The sequence below is a fragment of the Sphaeramia orbicularis genome, chromosome 5, assembly GCF_902148855.1.
Source record: "Sphaeramia orbicularis chromosome 5, fSphaOr1.1, whole genome shotgun sequence".
NCBI classification, from domain to species: Eukaryota; Metazoa; Chordata; class Actinopteri; order Kurtiformes; family Apogonidae; genus Sphaeramia; species Sphaeramia orbicularis.
In genome coordinates, this window is record NC_043961.1 from 27,517,035 (window position 1) to 27,543,125 (window position 26,091).

Consider the following 26,091-nt stretch of genomic DNA (forward strand, 5'->3'; position numbering starts at 1 on the left):
TAAATTAACTTTACCTATTATTTATACTATTATTGCTGTTAGTTTTTCTCATCTATAAGAAAGATGATGCTGTAAAGAAAACTGTGGTTTTGTAATGAATTGCAATGACTTATTGATTGGATAATCAGACAAATTAATCCAAGAAATAACATGTTTTAAAAAGTGTAAATACTCATTTTCAGTATGAAATATTCCATTAAATGGATGAAGTGTGTGGCTTTATGTTTATGGTGCCATGAGTAATTGGCATTTCGTGCAGGACAATAATGAAAAAAAAAAAAATCAATCACTGTACTTGGGAAATATTAAAGTGAAAATATTCAGATCATAAATAAAAAAAAAAAAAAAAAGCAAAACTAAACTTTTTAATATGTTAACATGAAATACAAACTACAAGCAATCAACTCTGATGCTCTGTCAAGACATTGCAACTCAAAACTTGTGTCTCCAGTTTTTTTTTTTCTTTTTTATTGTCATGTGAGATTCTTTCATCCCATAAGAGAGTGTGTGATCTTTTCCTGAACAGTTCCCCTTTCTAAACACTGGCCAGTCAGCGAGCCAGACAAAAAGGTGTTACTGATGACTGTGTCCAGCAATTTAAGCTATTGAGTACTGCCCCCAATTCACCTTCTTTCTTAACTTTATGGCTATAATTGCCATAAAGCTCCTCCCAAATCCTCCCAGCCCCCACCGGCATTCTCGCGAGCTTTGTAACATGTTCAATATTCCCATTGTACTGTACTTTTTTCCACAAGTGCCTCTGCAGAATAGTTTGTCTTAGTTTAATGGAGCGGGGTCAGAGTTCATGATGTTAGCAGTCTTAAGGCTTTGAGCCCAGTATTAGCCTCTAACACTTCATGTCCAACTTCTACAACTACTCCTTATGAGCCAAAACAATAAAAAACATCCATCAATGTCCTCCCTTGTCTATGTAGGGCGGGTATGACTGATGATGTGTATGGCACATTGATGTACTTGAGGGGCAAGGGACTGTGTGAATGTTTGTTTATGTCGAGTGAGGATTTGTCAAAAGGTTTATGTCATTGCTGGCATCAGTCTTCTCAAGCTTGTACTGGGTGGTCTTTGTGTGTTTGCATCCGTAAAGGGCTTCGTTCTCACTCTCGTTTGTCCCCTATTGATTCTCTAAATTAGGTTGATGAGAGGCCCTCCTATCAGGTGGCATATTAATTGGGTCAGGCTGGATCTTATATGAAATCCAAATAATGGCGACCCAAACCCCAACACTAAACCTTTGTCCCCTGATTGCTCTCTTTCACCAATTAGCCTCACATTGAATTTGCTTCCTGCCACCTCTGCTGCCTGTTAATATTTTCCAGGAATTGGGGATGCCACCGGTGGGTTTGTACTGGTGAAAAAAGGTGTTCTAGTCAAGGTGTTGGGGATGAACTCTGGCCATGAAGGTCATATTTTAGGTTTAAGAGTGAACTACTGTCTCTTATACAAATGTGAGGAACGCAACAATATTTATTTGAAAAACTAATGGATCCTTAGTTGAAGTTTCTTGAAAATATGCAACCATCTTAAGAATATATGGGATAATTTACAATTGATGTTAGTAATACAGTTAATACAACATCCCTTTCTTCTTTTTTTGTATATGGTAAGGTCATACTTTACCTATTTATGACATATTTACCTATAATTGGTTACAAAAAATATGTTATTTGGAGCTTCCTGCACCTTTTATTCTTCCATATTATTTAACCCTGTTGTCCTCTTCTTAACCCGTTATCAGGCAAGTGACTATTTTTGGTCATTTCCACAAACATTACAAGACAGTGAGGGTAACAGTTCCAGTGAGGACAATAAGTCAGCAATGTCAGGTCCAACGTGGTCTACAGGGTCTGTAAGGTCCACCTCTGCATGAACAGCGAGTGTGCCTGCTTTGTTTGGTACCATGAAGTAATGGTACTAATGTAAGGAATGATGTTCAAAGGGATAATGTGGATGTGAACAGGTGTCTGGATCAGCACTGATGTTGGTCTAATGTTCTAAAAGTGATCTTCTAATTTTTAAAATACACAATCCTTTCACATTCCATGTGTTTGTCTCATATTTTTTATATTTACTTCTTGTATTTTTTTTGCCACTTACAGGTAAGGACCCAAATATGGTAACTTCAATGACCTTGATTTTTTTTACATGAGAATACTGTTTTTTTTTTATTATTATTTCACAAAAGTAATAAAGTCTTGTTATGTCTTCCAATAATAACACACTAAGGTTGAAATTTTGAATTTCAGAGGATTTCTGTAAGTGCCCTATAAAGGGTTAAGGAAACAAAAGCAAAACACACAATTAAAGGTAAAAACTATTTAGACTATCATGCAACTGTTCAAGGTCAAAGAAGACAATATACATACCTTTTGCAGAATTTATGGGTTTAATTTGTTTATTTCTGTTTGATAACTTTTGTGGTTTGATATGTCAGGGCATTGGAATAATTCTTTCAATATTTGTTTGCTATTTGTTGATAATATTCTATTGTTTTACAGTAAAATAATCTGCCCCCATATGAACTATGAACTACTTCTGCTCATCCCAAATAAGTATGAGAAAATAAAATACACACAAATGTGAAAGCTTGGGATTCTTGTATCACTAAATAAAGACAGACTAAACCACATAGACTTTGCTTGTTGCTAATTAGCCTCGCTTCTGTTTAGACTCCGTTATTTACAGCTTTACTAGAATAAAAGATTTAACATTTGCATTAAATGTTATTATGCAAGCTGTTTAGTATTACACCTTAAACACAAAAATATATTTGCTGTTTTTCTACTAACTGGCTGTAGCAAATACATTTGTGAATATTTCATGCATGTTTATGTCATAGAGATGATTTATGTAATTGAGTTAATAATAATAATAATAATAATAATAATAATAATAATAATAATAATAATAATAATAATAATAATAATAATAATAATGATGATAATAATAATAATAATAATAATAATAATAATAATAATAATAATTATTATTATTATTATTATTATTATTATTATTATTATTATTATAACAATAATAATCTGCCAGGACAGGTTCCAAATGTGACATTTCCTGTAGCTTAGCCTTAAATGTTAGGTAAAAGCTACATGAGTAAATAACTCCGAATCACACATTTCTGAACAAAACTTAAGCTTACATTTAATGTATTTCTTAAATTATGACCCCCCTAAGATAGATGGAAGTTGACTTGACATACTTCATTCCTGTTTATGACTGGTTTCTTTTGATAGCACTGATACACATTTATACATTTCTGCAGTCTTTAAAGTTCTTCTAAAGTCTGGTTTCATTGTACCTGATTCAGTGCATTAATATGCTGGCATTTACTGTAAAATCTGAGAAGGGCAGACCCACAAATGAAAAACCTTTGCAGCCAAGTTTTACAGATGCATTGAGAAATAAACAATGAATCCCATAAGCTAAATAAATGATTTATTGTACAAAAGAAAAATGACAGTAAATAAACAAAAAAGGCAAACATAACAATTGAACAGTTATTCATATGCACAACCATTAAACTACAAAGTTGGGGTGATTTTTAACTACACAAAGAACGGAGGAATGAAGGGGGAAAGTGAGAAAAACATTAGAAGCGGTGAACCTGTCCAAAACATCATAAATGTCAACATTTGGGTAGGTATTTACATAGAGATTTCTTACTCTCATATATTTATATGAAAACACTCTCACACATACCAGTATACAAACACGAAAATTCAAAATGCAACTTCTTACAGCTTTAACCATAGTTAAGCCATAGTTGTGGGCACAGCTAATTATCATTATTATTTCCTTTGACCACACATATTACCAGAGCCGCTACCATCAGTCACTCTGTCAATAACTCAATCTGAACCTGAGAGCAAGGGAACCCTGTGGTTTTCATCTACATTTTTTGGGGGGGAAGGGGCTTCTTATGAGTTTAATGTTTGCGCAGATTAATCGATGACAAATTTAAAACAAAGCAAGGTTTTTAGAAGGCTAAAGTGAGGTAGACAGACTTTGAAATGCATTGTAATTATTAATAAATAGACAATTGACCAGTTTAATTATTTCCAACCACTGCCCCTACCAGCTTTCCTCCCTTTGAAATGTTCTAGCATATTCCTGCAATCACAAAAGTTACAGCACACAACATGTCATCCTCTACTTTGGCTAGCAATCCCTGGATACTCCTCCCATTCTTACATGGGTGCTTTCACTTAAAATACACACAAAGGCAAAAACATGTCTATGCAAGACAGTCAACACATTGTTTAAGTCAAAAGGACGTAGTCTCTCTAACATGGTAACAGATTAAAGTTGGTGGGCGGGCCATTTCCAGTTAAAGCATTCTATGTTCATTGATCCAGACACTTATTACACACATGACTTATCACCCAAAGTGGGCAAGGAGGCCTTTCAGGCCGCTGGTACAGTACGTCCAGGTTCCAGATTGGATAAAAGTGTGTGAGTGTATGGACAGGCCCCCGCTTCAGACAAAAGTCAGGAAAGCGTGATGGTATCAAAAAGAAGTGATAACCTTTCTAGTTCATACATACGGTTTATCACCAGAAGCTTGAATAGTTTTTTTTTTTTTTTTATCCTATACTGTACAAGCTCTCTTGTGCTTGGTAAAACACAAACAACACTTTACCTCCTCACGCCATGAACGTCCCATAGTGCAAAATTTATTGTTGGAAAGGTAGAGTGCCCCAAAAAAGGTTTTTGTACCCCTTTTTAATATATACATATATCATTTATATATAATGTCAGAAGGCTCTTCCTTTATCCAACAGCATAGTGCTTTCGTTTACAACAAAAGGATATCTTTGCTTTGACATCCAGGAGACAAAGACAGACGTTTAGCTTACTAATCTATTCTGTGTTCAAGCACTAACAATATTTTTTCCCGTTATGATAATGATAACACAGTTGAGGTTGAAGTGAATGGGGGCATTTTAAAATGCAATCGAATATGTTCTCTAAACTAAGGTCAGTGGTTGAGTTGCATTCTTTAGATTTTTTTTGCGATTTTTTATTTTTTGCATGTTTTGATGCGGTCTAAAAAACTATTATATCTGAAAACAGAACTGCCATTAAAGTATTTTGCACTTAAAATTGGATTTTAGCCACTACTTTTTCTTAATTTCAGTGTAATTTTAACAGATGTGTACACTGCTGTAAATATGAGCATGTGGACTTCTACAGATAACAACAAAAATCATGTTTTGAACTATTCTCAGCTGTGTAATTCACTCAAATGTGATTTTAATTTTTTTTTTTTTACAGCAGGTTGAGTATACTAGTACTTTCTTGTGTGATTGATATATTAGTGTGTGGGTTTTGATGTGTTTGTTATTACATGCTCAGTCCCAGGCCTCTTCAAGTTATGAAACAGTGCATTTACTTCTCTGCTGTCCAAATGATGGATGTGTTTTCTTTGTTAAATAAGAAAGATAATAAAAAATGTGACCAGAGGGTTCCTGTGCATCCTGACAAACATACCCTCCTCCTTCCAACTGCATCGACGTTACAGTTCTGTTTTAAACTTTAGTGTGCAAGTCCAAACTAAGTCTGTGCATTTTCAGAATGGCACAATACTGGCTTTTTAATACACTTTGAAAGACGGAGGATAAAATACCTCTTCCTTTTCTTTTTTGAGTTTTACAAGGCTACAAATAAAACAAGATCAAAGTAACTGTGAAAGGTTTTCGTAGATACTCGAGAATGTCACACTGGGGTGTTATACATTAATAGAGGGTACAGGTTTGGTTTTGGATCTCCTTAACACTTTACATCTCTATAGCACATCTCTAACATCTGTAAACAACATTTTTGTATTTCTAATGGTAAACCCTCCTCACATTAGCATGAATTTACTTGTGGGAGTTTTTGTTAATGCGATGGACTGCAGAAGAACTGAACATGCCCCCTTGCAAACAATTTTGTGGATTAAATTTCAGCCGTTAAGTGTATCAGTGAAATAGTGTTTCGTCAAGACCCTTAAACTCCATTAAGACTGAAATTGCATTAAAAATATTGTAAATGCTCACGTATGTCTCCTGTCATCTCAATCCACTACTAACATGGACATTTCACAAAGATAAAAAAAAAAAAATCTTTAAAAACCCACAAAACTAACACAATAACATAGTTTTGTCTCATTTACTGTTTTATGAGGCTGCTCCACAAGTACAGCCTCTTAAACTCATTCATAATGTACTGTTTTTCCATCACTCAGTCCTTTTTTTGATTCATATTTCATTTATAACTTTTACATTTTGAATCAATTTAATTACTGGAAAAAAATGGAAACCCAGTGGAATGTTTTTGTGGCCGAGCAAAAAGTGGAATCTGGTGCCGAGCTGTGGGTTCTGGTGCCAGGGGAGAGCTCCATAAGGGTTTTGGGTGGTATGATGCAATGGTGGCTGTACACAAGTGTGCATCTCCCCTGTTGCCTAAGAGCAGCCACATCGATCCACCACCATCCCCGGGATCTTTCCGTGGATGATCTGTTGCTTGTCATTGAAGTAGAGCATGTTAATGGGGGACATCTTGGTCGGGGTACAGCAGGGCCCGGCAGAGCCTCTGGGGTTGGCGTGCTGCACCAGGTGGGTGTGTGGGTATTTCTGCATAAACATATACTCGCACTGGCCAGAGCAGTAGTTGGCTTTGTAGCGTTTGGGGGCAATGATCCAGTCCCAGCCGAACGCCTCAAAATCCACAGTTAGAGGGTAGCGACAGCAGCGAGACTCCGTGGAATGCTCGTCACAGTCCAGGCCCAGGTTTCTCCGAGAGCGTTTGGTCGTCTCCAGAACCTTCACCTCCAGGAACGGCTGCTGGAATCAGGGGGGGTGAATGAGGGGGGGCAACAGAGAGAAAGAGGTGGTTATAAGAGAACAACAGCAAACACATGCCTGAGCAATCTGTGACTGAAAATACAGTCATTACACTATGGAGGTTCTTATCAAGGTTATAATAGTTTTGGATTTTTCCATTATAGTTTAGTTTTATTTTGTTTTGAATTTTTTTCCCTTTAATTCAGTTAGTTTTAATTCGTTTTTAGAGCAGATTTGCTAGTTTTCATTAGTTTTAATTTTTTTCTAAATGCTTAGTTTTAGTTTAGTTCTAGTTTTTTATATATATTTTCTCTTCTTCTCCGTCGTATTCAAATAAATCCCAGACAGGACTCTGCTGCTTTCTCCCAACTTTAGTCTCCATGTTTCCAGGTAGAGTGGGGACCAGAAGATGACTGTAAACCACAAGTGACAAGAAATGACGGACCGTTAAGTGTTGTATTCTGCCTCCAGCTAACATTGCTTGAGCGAAATAAATCGCTTTTGTATCAACCCAACATTGACAAAGACAAAAACGAAGGTAATTTTATCCGTAATTTTTATCCGTTTTAGTTAGTTTTGTAAGCTCACAATACAGTTTCAGCTAGTTATCATTTTTTTCTTTTAATTATAGTTTTTATTTATTTCTGTTAACGAAAATGTTTTTTCAATTCTAGTTTTTGTCATTTTGTTAGTTTTCGTTAATGATAATAACCTTGGTTCTTATGTTAACCCTTTACTGGGCAAGTGACTATTTTTGGTCATTTCTACATACATTACAAGACAGTGACAGTTAAAGTGAGGAAAGTAAGGCAACAATCTGAGATCAAATGTGGTTTACAGGGTCTGTAAGGTCCACCTCTGCATGAACAGTGAGTGTAACGGTCTTGCTAGTTACCACAAAGTATAGCTAACTTAATTCATTTTCAGATTTAAGCTTTAACTTACAGTAAAATGTGTTTGAATGGTGGTTAAATGTTATTGGAATATTGTAAGTCACAAAAGGATAGAAGTAAGGTAATAATATTTTAATTTAGAATATCAAAGTAATATTTTTGTCATTTTGTATTTTCTTCCTTGCTCTTGCAGTGTGTTCAGAGCAAAGTTTTGGAGCTACAGTGTTAGAAATAAAGATTTTGTTGAACCATCAGTTGGAGAGTAAGACCATCATTCAACAAAATATAAGTAATGATATTCAAAGTGATAATGTATATGTTGACAGGTGTCTGTATCAGCACTTATGTTGTAATGCTCTAAAACCGATGTTCTAATGTCTATAATACATGTTCCTTACACACACTAAGGTTGGAATTTTGAATTTCAGAATATTTCTATGAGCGCCCTATAAAGGGTTAAAATAAACACAAAATTACATTAATACAAAGAGGACACACATGGACACATGTAGTTTCTGGTAGGTGTTCTCTCCAATGATACATTTCAGATATGAGGGGGAAAAAAGGTTTTTGGGGATGAAGAGGTTCAGACCAGTCAGCTGTAGAATGTCACTGTGCATTATCTGATTCAACACTAATATTATTAGTGATTTGATGTAAAATGACCTGCTTCAATTAAAGAAATGTCAGTGGTTTCTAACATTAGACTTTTCGAGAAGAAGTTTTGTCAGTCTGGAAGAGATATCAGCCAAATCCTGTGTAACAAGAGTTGTCAACCTGAACCACAACGTTCATCTGTAACAAAAGTGTAAAAGAACAGTCGTTTAGAAATTTTGACAATTCTACTGATTCTGTTGGTTGTCTTATTTATTTCTATTCATTTCTTGTTTTGTGTTTTGAAGCAGTTTATTTATTTTTTTAAACAATTTATCGTTTTAAGTCGTTCAGTATCTTTTATTGCCTACCCTTCATTTTAATTGTCTATTTTAATGATGTCATGTTATGCTTTTATCTGGAAAGAAATGTGTTATAATATATGCCATATATGCTATAATATATGTTACACACGCTGTAATATACACTACCGGTCAAAAGTTTTAGAACACCCCAATTTTTCCGGTTTTGTATTGAAATTCCAGCAGTTCAAGTCCAATGAACAGCTTGAAATGGTACAAAGGTAAGCGGTGAACTGCCAGAGGTAAAAAAAAAAAAAAATAGGTAAGGTTGAACAAAACTGAAAAATAATGCACATTTTAGAATTATACAAACAGCCGAACAAGAAATGGATTAACAACATCAAGCAGTTCTGCAATAATGGAGGTTGATAAGGCCTCGAAAGTTGGTGCTACCAATTCCTACAGGTGTCCCAACGTTTGTGAATTCCTTCTAACCCCCTTTGTCTGCATAAAAGTAGTGTTGGAACACACTTTGGTACCATACTGTTGTGAGCATTGTGTCCTGTGAGTCTCCTATCACCTTGAGACACCTTGACTTTCTTGGCAATTTCTCTGTAGGACAGACCTACATTTTTAAGTGTTATGATGGTCTGTCTCTCTTCTATCGTTAACTGCCTTTTCCTCTTTCCATTTTTATAGCAACACACTACTTTCAACAGTACAATACTGTTGAAATAATGCTCACAACGGTATGGTACCAAAGTGTGTTCCAACACTACTTTTATGCAGACACAGGGGGTTGGAAGGAATTCACAAACGCTGGGACACCTGTAGGAATTGGTAGCACCAACTTTTGAGGCTTGATCAACCTCCATTGTTGCAGAACTGCTTTAAGTTGTTAACCCATTTCTTGTTCGCCTGTTTGTATAATTCTGAAATGTGCATTATTTTTCAGTTTTGTTTAACCTTACCTTTTTTTTTTTTTTTTTTTTAACCTCTGGCAGTTCACCGCTTACCTTTGTACCATTTCAAGCTGTTCATTGGACTTGAACTGCTGGAATTTCAATACAAAACTGGAAAAATTGGGGTGTTCCAAAACTTTTGACTGGTAGTGTATGCTATACTCTTTAGCTTTTGAAGCAGCATTACCTTTTTCCTTGTGATAAACATTGATGAGACGGCATTCATGCCTTTGCTGTGTATCTGGTTTAGTTTCAATCTTGTCGGGCCTTAATGTTGGTCTGGACCCTCTCTCCATACACTCCTGTCTTCACTGGGTCTCTACTGACGTCTATACTACTTCATGTTTTAAAGGAATAGTTTGACATTTTTGGACAAATCCTTATTTGGACATATTCTTATCTAGTTGCTACTTCATGACAAAGAAATTTATATTTCCAAATAAAGAAAGGAACTTAAACAAAGAAACCTGAAAATATCTACAAAAAAATATATATATACACTAACATAGACCACCTGTTCAACCCTATCACAAACAGAAATGTCAAGATTTTAGGTTATGTCACTTCCATTTAGACCTTCTGTGCAGTGTCTTTGCTGTTAACAGTAGGTGTTTTTATATATAAGGTATGGCAGTGAAAATATGACATTAACATTTCATTCATCCAATCTCTTTTGTAAAGTATTCAGGTGAAAAAACTGTACATTATCAAGTAATGAAGTGTGAAGGCAGTTTTTTCCTATACATGTTTTCAGCATTCAACAGAGTAGTGGTAAATGGAGTGTGTTGATAGAATTTTTCTACCTTAATGGCACCTAAACATCTGTATTATACGTCACATTGATCCCTTCACACACAACAGTGTGTTTCTAATGGTATACATATACATATACCGACATCAATATATTTATATTTGTGTTTATACATATTACAAATGTACTTTAAATCTAAAAGTAAAAAGTATCTATAGGATTATCCACTGTTTATACCATCATCTACTATTAGAGGAATTTACCAAATCTTCAATTCGATTTGGTTAGTTGGTTGTCAGCTGAATTTGATGTGAGGTTCTTGAACATCTCAGTTCAGACAGACTTGGATGTTGGAATTACACATTTAGCTCCATCCTTTACAGTTGCTACCACTTTATCCCCATGCTAAATTGATGCCAAATGAACAATTCGAAATGCGTGTTACATATAGGCTAACAATAATATACAAAAATACATGACATTTACAGCGGTAACACAGTGTGCTATTTGCGTACCAGTTCAAAAAACACTGATACAAAAAGTACTGATACCAATACTAATATCTCACATAAGCTTGGTTTGGTCCATAAAGCATGACCTATAGGTTACCAAAACCTTAACCTTTGGGCAAAGCAAGCCGATCAAATATTTTACTCCATCATGTTTGTTTTACAAAGCCTTCCTCTCCCCACAGTGATTCCAGCTGGGCTTGAGCACAGTTTTTTGTGACGCATTCAAAAGAGGAAATAAGCTGAAAGGCCACTGGGGTGAGACCATGTCAGCTTGGCCTTTAGGGCTTTTGTTGTAGAAAAAAGACCCAGAGGATCAGGGAGAAGCAGAGTTTGACTCTTTCTTTGCTTGTTGTGTTTTGTTTTATTTTTGTACACATGCCTGTGTTTTTGATCTTTTCCTTTTTTTTCTGTTCAAGAATAATATTGCACACTGCTGTGTGCTCAGAGGGCAGCGATTTATTGGCTAAGACACCAGAGCTGACCTCTGATATGTGTTGTGGAGATCTGACCCAAATGACCACTTGGTAAATATTTGGTGTTGCCTAACTGGGATGAGTGGCCTACATAATTCAATGTAGATGTTGTATGTAACTGTCAGTGGTGGTAACACTGGGATTTGTAACTAGATTAATGGTTCACGTATGGTTTTCCTCTAAGTCTGAAGTGTGAACCTTGCCATGCAGCCCATCCATTACATTTGACATAAACCCAGTAGTTCATCATTTAAAACGATTTAAGCAAATAGGCCAAGACAATTATAGTGATGCCTGATGTGGACTTTCCTAAATCCTTTTCACAGAGTTTGATGTTGGATCATTATTAATCTACATTAGAGAGAGGATGGTAAACATTAAAACATTCAGGGATTTGCCCTCATTAACCCTCATTTTAAGTAAAATATTGACTAAAAGAAAAAACAACGTCCACAATGGTTCATGAGTACAGAGGATGTACATTAACTATAGGATCTGAGTGGAGTCACAGCACACATTGTGTGTTTATTTCATCCAATTAACTGCAGACATTCAGACTATAGATGTGATAATAGGAAGGGCTAATATAAACAAAGCAGCAAAATATGGATTTCTCAGTCTGTAGCTGTTGAAAAGTGATGGTATTTAAAGTTTATTAACATGATGTGTTCTGTTAAGATCTGTATCCACCTGTTGGGCAATTAAAACAAACCTTCACAAGTTAGATGAACACAGAGGTCACCTGGGAGGACATTTTTGTGTCCCATCACTCATGATAAACTATCTAAACTAAATTACCATCTGATTCGGCTCTGGTTAAACACATTCACACTTACTCTAATGACTATGTATTTGCAAATCATCCTCATATTCATAATGCTGATTAATTTAATAAATAATAAACTGATACTGAATTAATGAATGCAACCAGTGGCAACTGTATTTAAAAATATTCTAAATTGCAACTTGATTTAGTTTTATCATAAAGAGGTGATAGTAGAGAGTGTCAGAAAATGATCAGGCAGTGATTTCATCAGTGGTGAATTAGATAAAGTGAGATGGACATTAATGACTATTTGTAAATCAGTTTGTTAGCAGAGTTTTGGAAGAGTCTTGCTAATCGTTTGACATATTGACCTTTGGATTTGCTCATTGGTCTTTGAATTTAAATATGAAATTTCATTTACATAAATCAGAGCCATGATTAAAGTGGCCCCACCCCCCCAGGGACAGGTCTGAGGGTCCTTACCAGTCCCTCCTCCCCGGGTCGAAGCGAGGTAACTGCCAGGTCATTGCCGCTCTCGTCAAAGGCGTTGATGTCGATTCCCCAGTTGGTGTGTGGCTGTTTGAACCAGTTCTGCAACACGTGCTTAAAGTCAATACTTTGCCAGTGGCCGACCCTGGAGTTGAGCTCAATCTTCAGAGAGCGGATGCGGATGTGGCGGCTGCCCTGCTCTGTCACAGGCTTGAGTCGGAGGATCTGCAGGTAGACTGTGGACGTCTGCTGAAGCGGTCGCAGGTACACCCACAACTGGGCCTTCAGCACCTTGGTGAACATCAGTTTAGGGCTAAACTTGAAGAAACAACAGCTTGGCTTCCCATTCACCTGCACCAGAGGCTCAGCTGTGGAAGAAACAACAGCAACACGTTTATATGTGCACCTGCATGAAAATGTGTAGACAAACCAGGTTTGTGGGTTAAAAACTGTGACAGCTTTCATTTGACTAAAAATTAGGTCTTTTATGTCAATTGAATATTGTTAAAAATATTTAGAAAAAGCTTACTGAAACATGTAAAACAAATGTACACAGTGATGAAATCAACAACACATAATTCAAATTTCTGAAGAAATAGAGCTCCCACTTTTGAAAAGCTTTTTTTATGGAAAGAAACACAGTCTATTTGGGACAATATGGTATCTTTTCTCTTCATAGTGGTAAATCTTAAGTTTAGTTGCGGTCCCTATGTCTTGTAAGAATAGGAAAAACTAGGTCTGTTCATTGCTGTTTGTTTCTGTTACAGACCAGAAAATAACACCACACACTAAGTCATTTAGTAGTTGTAAACTAAATGTGGAAACAGTCTTTTAAACATAAAGAATATATTAATGTCACGTCAATCAGAAGAACAATATTCAACAAACTAGACAAGGAGTGATATACTCAGTCTGTATATGGAATATGAGTTCTTTCCCCATTTATTCTCAATATTTTTGTTTTTGGGAAGGACACAAAAAGGTAACATAGCTCAAGGATTTGTGAAATTTACTGTACAGACATTGTATAAACCTCATCATAGGATGCTATAATGTAAGTTGAATGTTAGCATCACTATATTTTGGTAAATTGTCCTCAGTGCCACTGCTGATTTCTGCTATAATCTAAATGAAGCCTGTCGGTTACGTGCACATGGTCCTGTTTGGTTAATTCAGTCAGGTTACTTTTGTGATTACATCAAAGTTGGAAAAACCGTTTCATTTGCATATTAAAACAAGGATCAGTAATCGTGGCCAGTGGCCAGATGGTAACCTTAGATTCCCCTGGGTCAATCATAATAAAATGGTCTACCCCTACATTACTATCACCAAATTAAAACATCCCAAGTTTTTTTAGTGGCTCACCCTATCAGTAAATATATTTGGGGTTCTGGATTAAAGGTTATGTCACAGAAGACAAGGCGTCTCCTAAAATAGGCAGATTTATTCCTGTCATGATCCTGGGCTCTGGTGTTTCTATGATTTGCACCACTTGTCAAATCTGCACTGGTTCATTTACATAGACCTCCATCTGATATAATGACATCCATCCACTGCATTCATACATTCATTTCCATGTAAAGCGTTCATTTATTAAGGGAAATTTATTCTGCATCTATCTGGCATAATAATGTGCCAGCAGAGTACAATAGAATATTTAATCTACCCGTTTTCACAGTGCATATTTGATAATTTACAACTCCAGATTTAAACATTCTCTGTCATGCTGCAGAGGAGTTTTATTGTGCCTCCACTTAAAAAAAGAAGATAAAAAAAAAAAAAAAAAACACTGCTCGGACCTGTCAATCATTGCTAAATCTGAGGTTGCTCAGGCAACCTGCAAATGCTTCCTGGGTCAAAAGGTTATTTGGCACCTCAGCCTAGTTAAGAAATGGGATCAGGGGTCAAAACCGTCAGCCTCTTTACATCTCAGGGGTGCTGGGGAGGGGCAGTCCTAATAGCCAGATTGAGTTTGAAGGTCAAGGTCGACCCTATGGCAATGGTAATATGTCTTTCTTCACAACACGCCTTTTCACTAGAGAATCATTTGAAATCTCTGAGGCACAACAGAGCTGAATCAGCCACAGTTTGTTTTTGTTTTGATTAGGGTGGAGATTGTCCAGCCAATAGTGAATTGTTTATCAAACCTCAACTGACTAGGAGAGAACACTGCGCAGGGCTGTTTTTTTTACACCAAACAAGTGTTGTAATTGAATTATGGGCATGCATTGAGGGATATGAATTCACTGAGGTACAGATGGACTATCCATTAGAAGAGTCCAGGCCAACATTGAATAAGGGCCAAGCCAGGGACAGACGTGGTCCTTCAGCCTGTATTTCCAGGGACAGTCATTAGTGAGTGTAAATTATACAGTGTCTCACGCTGGACAAACAATATGTCAATGTTCCTTTTGGTGGGTTGCTGGGGTCACAGCAATTAACGTGGGTGGTGTTGTGTTTGCTCATCAGCACAAAACCGGGAATGCATGATTCTGCAGTTTGCTTAGTTTTTACTTGCGATTACAACTGTTTTTGTTGTTGTCGCTGCAGATGGGGACAGACTTACAGCAGCTCTTCCCTTGCAGCACTTTCCACCGCATTTATTGAGTTATTGAAAGAAAATAAAGGTACACTATAGGGCTGAAATTGTTCTTGAGCAGAGGCCTTTCTTTCTTGAGCAGCCACCCTCCAAAAAAGGAGTAACCTGAGAAGCAGGGACCATACGCCGTGATCCAGTTAGGACCCCTGTTATTAAACACACATGCACAACATATGAGCTGCGTCATGTTAAACAATGACTGCATTGATAGGTGAAATCAGTTTGTGCCTTTATAGATCCTGTAAGTGCACAAGTAAAATGCAGCCCACAGAGGATGAATGCCTGCACAGCCCACGTCTTGGCAGAGCGCTCCACTTGTGCCAAATGAGCGAGCTAGCTTGTAAAGAAATGAGACATTTAATCCCTCCACCTGCACTAACTTTGCTCCAGCCATAACGCATTACTGTTGAAAGCCTTATAATTTTACTACATCTGCAGAACTGTTTTATGATTTAATTTCTTGAGCAATTTGCCCAGTTACAGCTCACTGTTTTAAAACTCTCATTGCAAACCAGCAGTAATGGTAACAGCTCAGATCTTGCATTTAGCACCACCTACTGGAGCTATGACACCTCTCCTCTCTTTGGCAGAAGATGCAGACAAAAAAAACTGCTCCCTCAACAGAAAGAACAGCAATCTTATTGTATCAAAAAACAAGAAAGGTATGTACAGAAGCTTTGGTTTTCCAAAGGAAACAGGGTTGTTTGCTTTTCCTCCTTGTGCTTCTCGCCTACTTCATTATTACAGCAGCTTATTTCCCTGTGGTATAATTGCAGCATATGCAGCACATGAAATTTACTGCCAACACGCAGCAGGCCTGCAGGTGAGCCTATCAAACATCTGGTTGACTCCCTGGATACCTGTGTCCCATAGTTAGCACGCAGGCTTCTATAGGGGAGACATATAGAATATAAGGGTTTATTCACAATGCAATCTGTCTATTTTAATATGACCACAGGCCATTTTAAAGGTAAATGCTTTTAATAACCATTTGCAGAAATGGGTTACAGGCGCCAGTTAAACTGTTGGAAACAGATGGACAGGGGGAGGTAAGGTGTGGTTATACAACAGAAAAGGTGACAAGTTGCAGCTGCCTAAACGTGAAAAGGGGAGAGTCTTTGTGAGTCTAACATGTATTTATTTATCTCTAATTTCAACACAAAGCCCAGCATGTAAAGAACAGAGTGCATAAAGCATCTATGCTGCTGTTTCTCATACTTTAAAATACTGTGAACTTCTGTGATAAAGAGCAGCTTCCCTTCTCTCAATGCAATGATTAACTCCAAACCTAGTGCTCAAAACAGGATATAAAACTCCACAAGATAATTTAATATCTTTATAACAAAATCTGTCCTAAATGGTCAAAACAGAGTAAATACTCAAGGTTAAGCATCTCAGAACTGGCATTTAATATTTTAATGTCACAGTTATTTAACATCTGTGTGAATGCTAATTTGAATGATGGGTTTGTTTTACAGTGAGGCTAATAAGCTGAAGATGGTTTAATGAATGAAATATAATTTCCACCACATAATTTTGTCTTTAATGACCAAACTTAAATCTCACACTAGAGACAAAGAGTTTACTTCTATAACCAAACTCTTAAAATGCAGCTGTTTATGTGTGTCTGTGTGTTGTGTACATGTGCAGTAACATATGCCAGTCAGGTGAAAACACACAGCTCAAATGGGGTGGGGAGAGAAATGGTCATCTATTGTTAATGTCCAAATGGATAATGCATAATGATATAAACCTAAATAGGACTTTCATTTGCATATATATCTATATTTTCTTTTCTTAATGGGAAATGCAAATGTGCCATTTTGTGGTGAGTGTGTGTTTGGGAGCCTTCGTGTTGAATAAATGTGACTCTAGGGTATCCCCACGCACCTCAGCATATTAATCATTGTGACACGTTCACGACCCTTCTAATAAGACAGGGGCCACAGTGCACCCCCTCAAACATCCCATCTCACCCCAGCCCCACTCCCTCTTTGTCTCTCGGCCAGTCCCAAGGGACAGGAGAGGGTAGTGGGGGAGGCCAGGCTCGAGCTGGGGATGGAGGGGGGTGTGAAGTTAGACCCCCTCATTCAGAAGCCCTCCCTTGGGACAACGGCAGGCACAAGACTCCTATTAGGACTGAGCATAGTAGCCCCCCAGGAGCAAGACACCTCCTAATGCTCCCTGTTCTAGCTCAGTGAACACACACACACGGAAACATGCAACCATGCATAAACACACAACATACGCAAGCTCCAAACTGAACGTCTTCAGCAAACAGAGTGAAAGCTCATTGTTTTTAGTGTCAGGGTTATATATGTTGGGTCTATAAGTGGAACGTCTGTGGGACTTCTCCAGCAGGACGGGGACAGTGGATGAAAAGAGTGCGCGTGCAGTGAACTGCAATAAGGTGGACAGCTGGACAGCAGGAAGCTTGCTGGAGTCTCATCGCTTGTGTTTGTGTGCATCCACACATAAGACGTTAATATCAGAGGACAATGATATGCTTTGTTTCCAAAAGTCAAATTAAAAGCTTTTGGCATATTTCATACGAACAGATTTTTTATGAAACAAAAGTAGAAACATGGTTTGTGCAGTTTGAAGTGTTACATCTTTTACTCCTGTCATCTACATGTTATATGATTGATCGTTTTCAGGATTGCCGCCAGGTGCCTTTTTGAAAAATGAATGAAATTCTACAAACATTTAACCCATTTATTATTTTTTGAGACCATCATGCACACAGCTGTGCAGTCTCATTGACTTTTTGTCACTCATCATTATGGTTCAATCCACATCACATGTTGACAGGCACCACCTGCACACTTAAAACATACAAAACACCCACATTTAGTTGTCATAAATTAGCGATAGTTTTCATTTCTTTACTTTATGCAAAATGTGCCACATCCTAACCGTGTGCTATTCTGCCTAAATGTGGGTGGGATTCAATTTGGCACAGGGCCTGTTGTGAGTTATTGTTTCAGAAAATGGCTAATGCCTGAGGCAAGGACTTTAACAGTTATGTCGCATAGAGGTGATTGATACAAAATGGAAAGAAAAAAATAAACACTTGAGAGGCAATTGAGTAAATGTGTGTATATATATATATATATATATATATATATATATATATATATATATATATATATATATATATATATATATATATATATATATGTATATGTATATATATATATATTTTTTAATAGGATTTCAATTTCCGCCTTTAATATTAACAACAGACATATCTCCTTGATCTGACTAAAATATCATTAATAATGTGCTTCATTTTTTTCAAGGTATTACAAGTCATAATTTTTCACTACACTTCAGGTCCTTGGGTCATTCTGTAATAACATTGCCAAGCAAATCTGTAAAAATATGTTTAACTATGAAAAAACTGTGATTTTATCTTGAATTGAGACTTTCACTGTATATTTAATTCTACTCAATAATGAATGACAACAGCTAATCCAACATATACACTTTGCAGCAACATTTGTCCAATGCAGTGACAGAGTTTTTCCTGAAATGGAACCCAAAGCTAAATGTCGACCTAATGTCACAATAGCGAAAACAAATTACTGTTAACCTTTTTTTATTTAGATGTCACAGACAGAATTTAGTTTAAACATCTTTTCCAATGTTGGATTTGTGGACTTTTGGTTTTCTATCCTTAAAATCATCACCAGTAGCTTTTCTATAAGATGTTCCACATTATATTAAATGCAACAGACCACAACGCATACTGTACTCGTTAACACATTTTAAAGTTAAACCAATCCTGTTTCCAATACTTACAAATCATATCAATAGAGCAGGAGTTTAATGTTACTGTTAATGCAGGATTGTATAGATTATATCTGTATGAAGACAAATGCAATGGGAGAGGAGAAATAATAGTTAAAACTGAACCACTGAACTGCAGATCCAACTGTGTTCAACTGTCCTCTGACATCTTAGAGATACTACTGACATGGACTTAAACACACACATGTGCAGAGCTATGTCTTTTTACATCTATTCTCCATCTATTCTGTGTCAATATCATGAGACCATGAGACTAGGCAATATCTTGCTTATCATCAGGCCCCTGTTCTGATACTTTTTGGACCTTCACTCTATTTTAATATAACCCTAAGTCATTATTCAGCATTAGGAACAGTCACTCACTAGCTCTATGAACTTAAATGCACCAGTAAAACCCACAACCATTCTAAAACTATATTAATATTTTCAGGATTTTTAATCCTTTACATTTAATCCTAAATAGACCATACAAAATGACATTTGATTTTCTTCTTTGATTGTATTCTGAATGTTTTTACCGTACATGAACATCACATGGCAACAACTGATAAGTGTCATCAACTTAAAAGTGCAACGTTTCCCCGGGGGACTTTTTTTCCCAGTTTGAGGCATACTCAGACAGGCTACTGAAAAAATCCATTAAGCCACCCAAATCTGTCAGGATCGCAGCCAAGAGTTTTCTCTCAAGATAAAGTAAGTGTGACCAGATCTTGCCAACCCTCTCTCTAGGAAGCATTTTCTTCTATACTGTTTGTTCGCGCATTTTTATGCAACATAAAACATCAATTGTCCCTCTTCTGAGCTGATCTTTATCCATTTATGCTGTAAATCACATAAATCAAACTTTGCTCTTGTCCCTAAAGAAATGTGGACTGTGCATTTTTATGACATCCATAATGAACTTCCTGGGGTGATGTGGGTACAGTGAGCAGAAATACAACCACAGGTGATAAAAATGGCAAGAGGCTGCTCTTCTTTGCCGCAGAAAAGAGGCTAATTAAATTTTCATGTAGATAATCATGAGGTAATCCACTGTTAATTGTGCTTCCTTCCAACACAGTGACTCCCTCATGGGATCTAATATTATGCCCATGCAGCATTTCCTTTGCTTAAACGGCTTTTAGATTTAATGGACTCTACCATAAACTGATCCACACACAACCACATGGAGCTCGAACGCATCCATCAACAATAATCCCCTCAATGATCTTCATTTTATCTTTTCCCTCCTCTGCCCTCCTCCTCCTCCTCCTCCTCCTCACTCATGTCCCTACACAGGGCTTAATTACTGGTGTGAAGTAATTATTTCCTTTATTAGTGAAACGTAACATCTGTTTCTGCTCTTTTTAATTGTACCTATAAAACCCTTCCATGATTTCTGTCCCTTTAGGATAGGACTGGGCTGCTTGTTGCTCCCTGTGGACTCACTCCCATCTTCCCACCACCCCCCTTCATAACCCAGAGCATGAGCAAAGATGCACCTAACTCGGTCACACTTTCTGAAATCCTTCACAGACGCAATGGAGAGTTCATCGCTGGATACAAGGAGAGAAAGCAACGCACTCAGAAAGTCCTTTTATACCAAGACAAAAAAATATATTCTCAGCTCACCAAGCACGTTCCTGCATCTTAAATCTATTCTCCCATCATCGTAGTGTTTCATTTTTAGAAAAGCATGCATTGAAGCAAAGCAGCAGATTCCCAAATGCCACGAGAAAAGAACGGCTGGTGGGATTGGTACACGGGAGCGTGGGAATAGGGGAAGGAGGGTGGAAGGAGTGAGATTCCTGAGGTCCTGGGGAAATTTTGTCCTTGTATTAATAGACTTTGGTCCCTTTGAAATTTTATTAGCCATAAAGTTGACAGTATGTTGTGCAATTTCTACAGAGCGACAGACCTTTCTTAAGTTTTTACTTCTTTTTAAACAAACTGGTCGTGCCCAGGCGTCCAAACAAATCAACACCAAAGTTTATCTTTCCCCCCGGACTCCGTCAAAAGATGCCAGCCACAACATAGGGAGAACAGGTGTCATCGTCAAACTGAGACCTCCATGGAATAAATAAATCTATAAAAACCTCACATAGTCATCAACTTCCAGCAAACACTGGCCAGTGACTTGAAGACAGTCCGACTGCTGCTGCTCTGTCCTTTTAGCGCTCTCCCTCTTAATTTTTATGGTTCCTGCACCTTCAGGAAATGACCCTTTTATAGGGTCAACACTATAAAAGACTTGTTTTTTTGTGGGAGTGGTTAGTGGATGTGTGTGTGCATGTGTGTGTGGTGGGGGATAAGTTTTCAAGTTACTACCGGTGCGTCTTTGCTGCCAAAGAAAGAGACCCAATGAGGTTAATAGTCTCCTCTTCCAATATATCACATAGCTGTGAACTCTGTGACCCTTTTTGTCAATAGGAGAACTTTTCTCTGGAGTGTGTGTGACTGTGTGGATGTGTATGTATGGGTGTGTGTGCAGGTGAGTAAGCATCCTTATGTGTCTACCCAAGTGTGCACATATTGAAATGTGTATCTTTATGCCTTTACATGTGCACTGATCTGCATTTTAGGTATGCCAAATGCCTTATTCCCTAACCCTGGTTGTACACTGAATGTGCATTAGTTTTAACAAATTACACAATAATAACATTAGAGCGTTTCTTTATGTTCGGCTACAGACAACAATGATGAAATGTCTAAATATTTTAGACAGGGGCAGGCAATTAAAACCCAGAAATAGCTGGATAGTGTTTACAAATATTTACAAATTCTTCTCCGTTTTGACATACCAGAATTCATTCCACTAATTCTGCAAACACTCATTGATTTCCCAGTGCTCTAACTGCTTACTGAAATAAAATTAAAACATGAATTGAAGGCTGAGTTAGATGATTAGTGCACATTGCTGTTTGCATTGAATATTCTGTGAGTAAAAAATCTCTAAATGAATGTCTCAGCACAAAGAAATGTTTACCTAAGTGATCAATCACCTCTTTGCAAATATTTTTAACCGTGCTCATGCACCAACTCATAACTAAGCAATAACCATTAAAAATAAGACCAGCGAGAATAGTAAGCAGGGTCTGTCCACTTCTAATGTGATCTGGCAGATCATTTAAAGGATTTTCTTTTCAGCAATAAACACTGGTTGGTCTGGTCTGTCAGCATCAAATATACTAAGAAATACAAATGGGAAGAAAAATAAATGTCGCTAATGACAGAGGAAGGTCTGGTCTAAATGTCTTGGACAGGTGACAAATGGGAGACTACTGGGGTCAAATCCTCACCCCGCCTCAGGCAAAACAAACCAAGCTGCAAAACGCACACTTTGCATGCACACGCTCTTACACACACATACATCTGCATATAAAGACCCAAATGATTCTGTGCACATGATACTGTTTGCAATATCAACACACCACTTATCTTTAGTACTGCACTAGACAATGAACCCAGTAAACTCCTCAAAATTTTGTATGCATGAACAGTGAGCACAGCGGTTACCTACACAACACATTATATGAAGGGAGATGTTTTAGTACATAAAGTGCCGCACTATGATATAAATAGCTGTACTTTTCCATGAAATTTCATAGTAATTAGAGACCAGGAAGCATGGACCCTCTCAACCCCCACTGCGGCACCCACGTACCTTGAGTGAATACTAAGAAGCAACTCTGGCACAGGTCCAGTTCAGTATGTACTGTGTGAACCCACATGGCCCATCAAAGGCAGTGTGCACGACCGTGAAAGGGTGATTGGGTTCGAGGTGCACAGGGAATAGTGTTTGAAGTCCTCCTTCTATCAGAGAGACAGAAAAGGCACTTTTAATCCTGTGGGATCACTAAGGCGCCACAGGCAAAAGAGATGCACTCATTCTCTCAACTCTTCCATGAGTACTGGAGAAAAGAGAGGAAGGAGAGAGGGGGCTACTGGGGAGGAAGGTGGGGGTGAGAAGGGGTGGAGGGTGGTGAAAGAAAGAGGGAGCAGATGATAAAAACTGCAGCTGACGTAAAGAGATGAGGCAAACGGAACAGAGAGGAACATGCTGTAACATGACAGATACAGCAGTAATGTCAATCATGAACTCCTCAGGTGGGCATGAAGCCGTTAGAAAACATGCAGTGAGACGCATCGCACATCAGATGCTTTTGTGCCTTGAGAATGCATCCTATCAGTTTGCATATGTATAGAAGATGAGAAGCAGAGGAAAGACATATGTGTGTTGGAAGAAGGATGTCATCGTGTGTGTATGTGTGTTTAAATGTGTGTATTGTGTGTTTAAATGTGTGTATTGTGTGTTTAAGTTTGAGAGTGAATTCTCATATGTGGGACTGACCTACACATCAGAGCAACACATAAGAGCAGTGTTCCACATACCTTAAATGCCCTTTATGTGCATTTGTGGGCAAGTAAGTAACTATGGAAGGGTTGCAGTGGTTAAGTGGTAGTGTGACTGACTTGCAAACCGAAGGTCGTGAGTTTGCCACTGTGTCCTTGAGCAAGACATTTTGCTCAACTTTCTCCAGGCGTGACTGCTGTAAGAAGTGGGACCAGCCTGAGACGGACTAGAGTCCAGAGGGGAGTTACATACTCTCACGCTTAGCGCTACAGAAAGCATAGATAAGCACTGGGCCTGTAAGCCGTATGGCTTGAAAAAGATCTAAGAAAGTGTCAAGTAAGTTTAAAGAAAATCAGAGACAGATTAGAAAAAGCAGAGGAAAGCTAGGATCAATAGTTATATTGATTGATAGATCTCATCTGTCTCTCTAGTGCACTGAACTCATAAAGGAGAAACATATCATTGCCAATAATGGTGCACAATAACTAATAATGACAGATCTTTATGTTTAAACAGAACTGATACCAATTTCTGTGAAAAATAACTGAAAATGTAAGTATTTAAAGTGTGTTAAATTCAGCTGGCCTGTTTAAGATACTGACAGGTGGGCAGGTGATATTATGTGTATTACTGACAACAAGAAATACTATAAACTAAGTTAAATCATCAGATAGATAGATAGATAGATAGATAGATAGATAGATAGATAGATAGATAGATAGATAGATAGATAGATAGATAGATAGATAGATAGATAGATAGATAGATAGATAGATTAAAAGGAGAATAAAATGAGAAATGTCAGACAACAAGGCCAAAGTCTCCTGCACAAAAGCCCATCTTTGTTCACTGGTGGAATAAAAAACGGATTATTTGCAGTGTGTTTCATCCGCCTTGTGCAGAATATATTACGTGTGTAAATGTTGTTGAACCCTGCGATTCCCCAGGAAAAGGTCACACACTCCCCTCGACCCTAAGTGATTCTCTGTCTTTGTGTACTCGTGGTGAAAAAAAAACGAGCTGCGCCTATAAACTTCGCATTTAAAAGGCAAGTGCGGCCGAGGGGGGCCGCTGCATGAGGGAAACAATAGCAGCTTTTTGGACACACTTTTTCTCACTGCGATGAACAGCAGGGAAACCGGTAGAGCCTCCTATAAAAGACCGATAGAGCACAGCTGCCAGGGTTCAACAGTAATTTTATAAAATGTCTCCAAGGGACTGCCTGCGGTTTATCTGTGGATTTATAGGAAACTATAACAGAGCGAGCAAATAGGCGCAATAATCTAAAGGCCTCACGACGTGATCATAACTCCAGAAATTTAGGGCTTTTATGTAAAACAGGGTGGCTATAAAGTGATGCAACTGCCAGCCAAATGCTGCATTATCATTAATAATGCACTTGACATTCACACGGGCCTGTCATGCGTTTAGGGCTCAGTCCAACACAAAAAATCATGTGAAAGAGGCAAAGTTTAACGACGCAGCTTGACTGACAGACTGAGGAGTTCACCAGCTTTTACTCTAAGACATTCAGTCCACTTTGGTCTTCATCACTATAATGCACCACCATCATCCTCATCACCATAATGACTGGTGAAAATAAAAGTTGATGATGCCATATTGGAGCTGTCTGTCTAAAAGGGGTGATGTTCCTCAGGCTGCTGGTTATTGATCTATCAGAGACACATAATCCCTTTTATTTTTGACAGCCGAGGCTAACAGCTGATCGAGGCCATTTGTCTAACTCTGAGTCCATCCAAATCTCAATCTCTAAAAGTAGGTTAGGTCACTGACTTGAACGAGCTCCACAGTCCACGCAAAGGCCCGAGTCACTTGAACCTATCTGATCCGCAATTACGCGCATGACGCATTTGGAGACAATATTGTCGGGTTGTAAAGCAATACTCACGCTCAGAGGCCATGGTGATCACGGACTCTGTGGTGGCGTGGTATTCATCCTCTTCCATAAACTCATCCTGGGACGACGCGTCTCCCTGGAAGTCGTGGTGGTCCAGGAGCTGCTGGAGCGGAGGCGCTTTGGGGAGCAGCTGATTGACCACCTCCCGGCTGATGTTGGGCGCCTGCTTCAGACGCAGCTTGCTCAGGATTTGAGACTTGATGGTTTCCAGTCTCAGCACTTTGCTTTGCTCCCTCCAAACACAAGCGGAACACTCGTGGGCACCGGCGTCCTCATCCAGCAGGGACAGCCCGGCATCCGTGGGCGTCTCGCTGGCAGGAGGCAGCAGCAGATTGGGCTCATCGCTCCCCGACTGTCCCAGAGAGATGAGCACCATCAAGCACAGTAAGAAGTTGTACCTCGGCATGACGATGCGTGGACACTACCCAGTGCAACTTTTCCCTTTGTTTTCGTCTCTTTATACTCGCTTTATCCCGTTATATCCTTTCTGTCGGATGTGTGCCGCTCCTTGCCTTATCCTACAACAGGCAGGGAACCAGTGACATGCATCTATTCCAATACGATCGACCCGAAGTTGTTGTTGTTCTTGTTGGTTTTTTTTGGCAGCGGGAGCTTTTGGCAATAAATTGTCAAAAAAAAAAAGTGCGTTCCACTGTGTCTCGGTAAATTCTGTTTGATTGAAAGTTAAATTATCTGTCTGATGAATACATAGCCCGCTCACATGTAGTATAATGGCTGATTTTGGGGTCTTCTGTACAATTTAGTCCATGGAGGTGTGTGGATGTTCAGAAGTGTCACTGAAAAATGTGCAAGTGCGGTCAAAAAGGGG

The 26,091-nt window shown here is 38.2% G+C and overlaps 1 protein-coding gene across 2 annotated transcripts; it reads right to left on the reverse strand.

Annotated features, from left to right (window-relative positions):
• Positions 1 to 3,451: 3,451 nt before the first annotated feature.
• Positions 3,452 to 26,091, reverse strand: LOC115419563 (growth/differentiation factor 11). 2 transcript variants are annotated; one of them, XM_030134432.1, is made up of 3 exons: positions 25,254 to 26,091; positions 12,594 to 12,967; positions 3,452 to 6,857 (listed from the first exon to the last, which is right to left on the reverse strand). In XM_030134432.1, exons 1-3 carry the CDS (start codon positions 25,666 to 25,668, stop codon positions 6,477 to 6,479), a joined length of 1,170 nt encoding a protein of 389 aa, XP_029990292.1. In that variant the 5' UTR covers positions 25,669 to 26,091; the 3' UTR covers positions 3,452 to 6,476. The 2 variants fall into 2 exon arrangements, with proteins under 2 accessions (XP_029990292.1, XP_029990293.1); XM_030134433.1 differs by having other exon boundaries at positions 3,452 to 6,854; positions 25,254 to 26,089.

Excerpts from the sequence above, each read along its gene's own strand:
- LOC115419563 (XM_030134432.1), bottom strand. The coding sequence starts at position 25,668 with ATGCCGAGGTACAACTTCTTACTGTGCTTGATGGTGCTCATCTCTCTG. Across the intron at positions 12,968-25,253 it reads GATCACCATGGCCTCTGAGC|CTGAGCCTCTGGTGCAGGTG; the intron begins GTGAGTATTGCT and ends TTTCTTCCACAG. Across the intron at positions 6,858-12,593 it reads GACCCGGGGAGGAGGGACTG|CAGCCGTTCCTGGAGGTGAA; the intron begins GTAAGGACCCTC and ends CCCTGATTCCAG.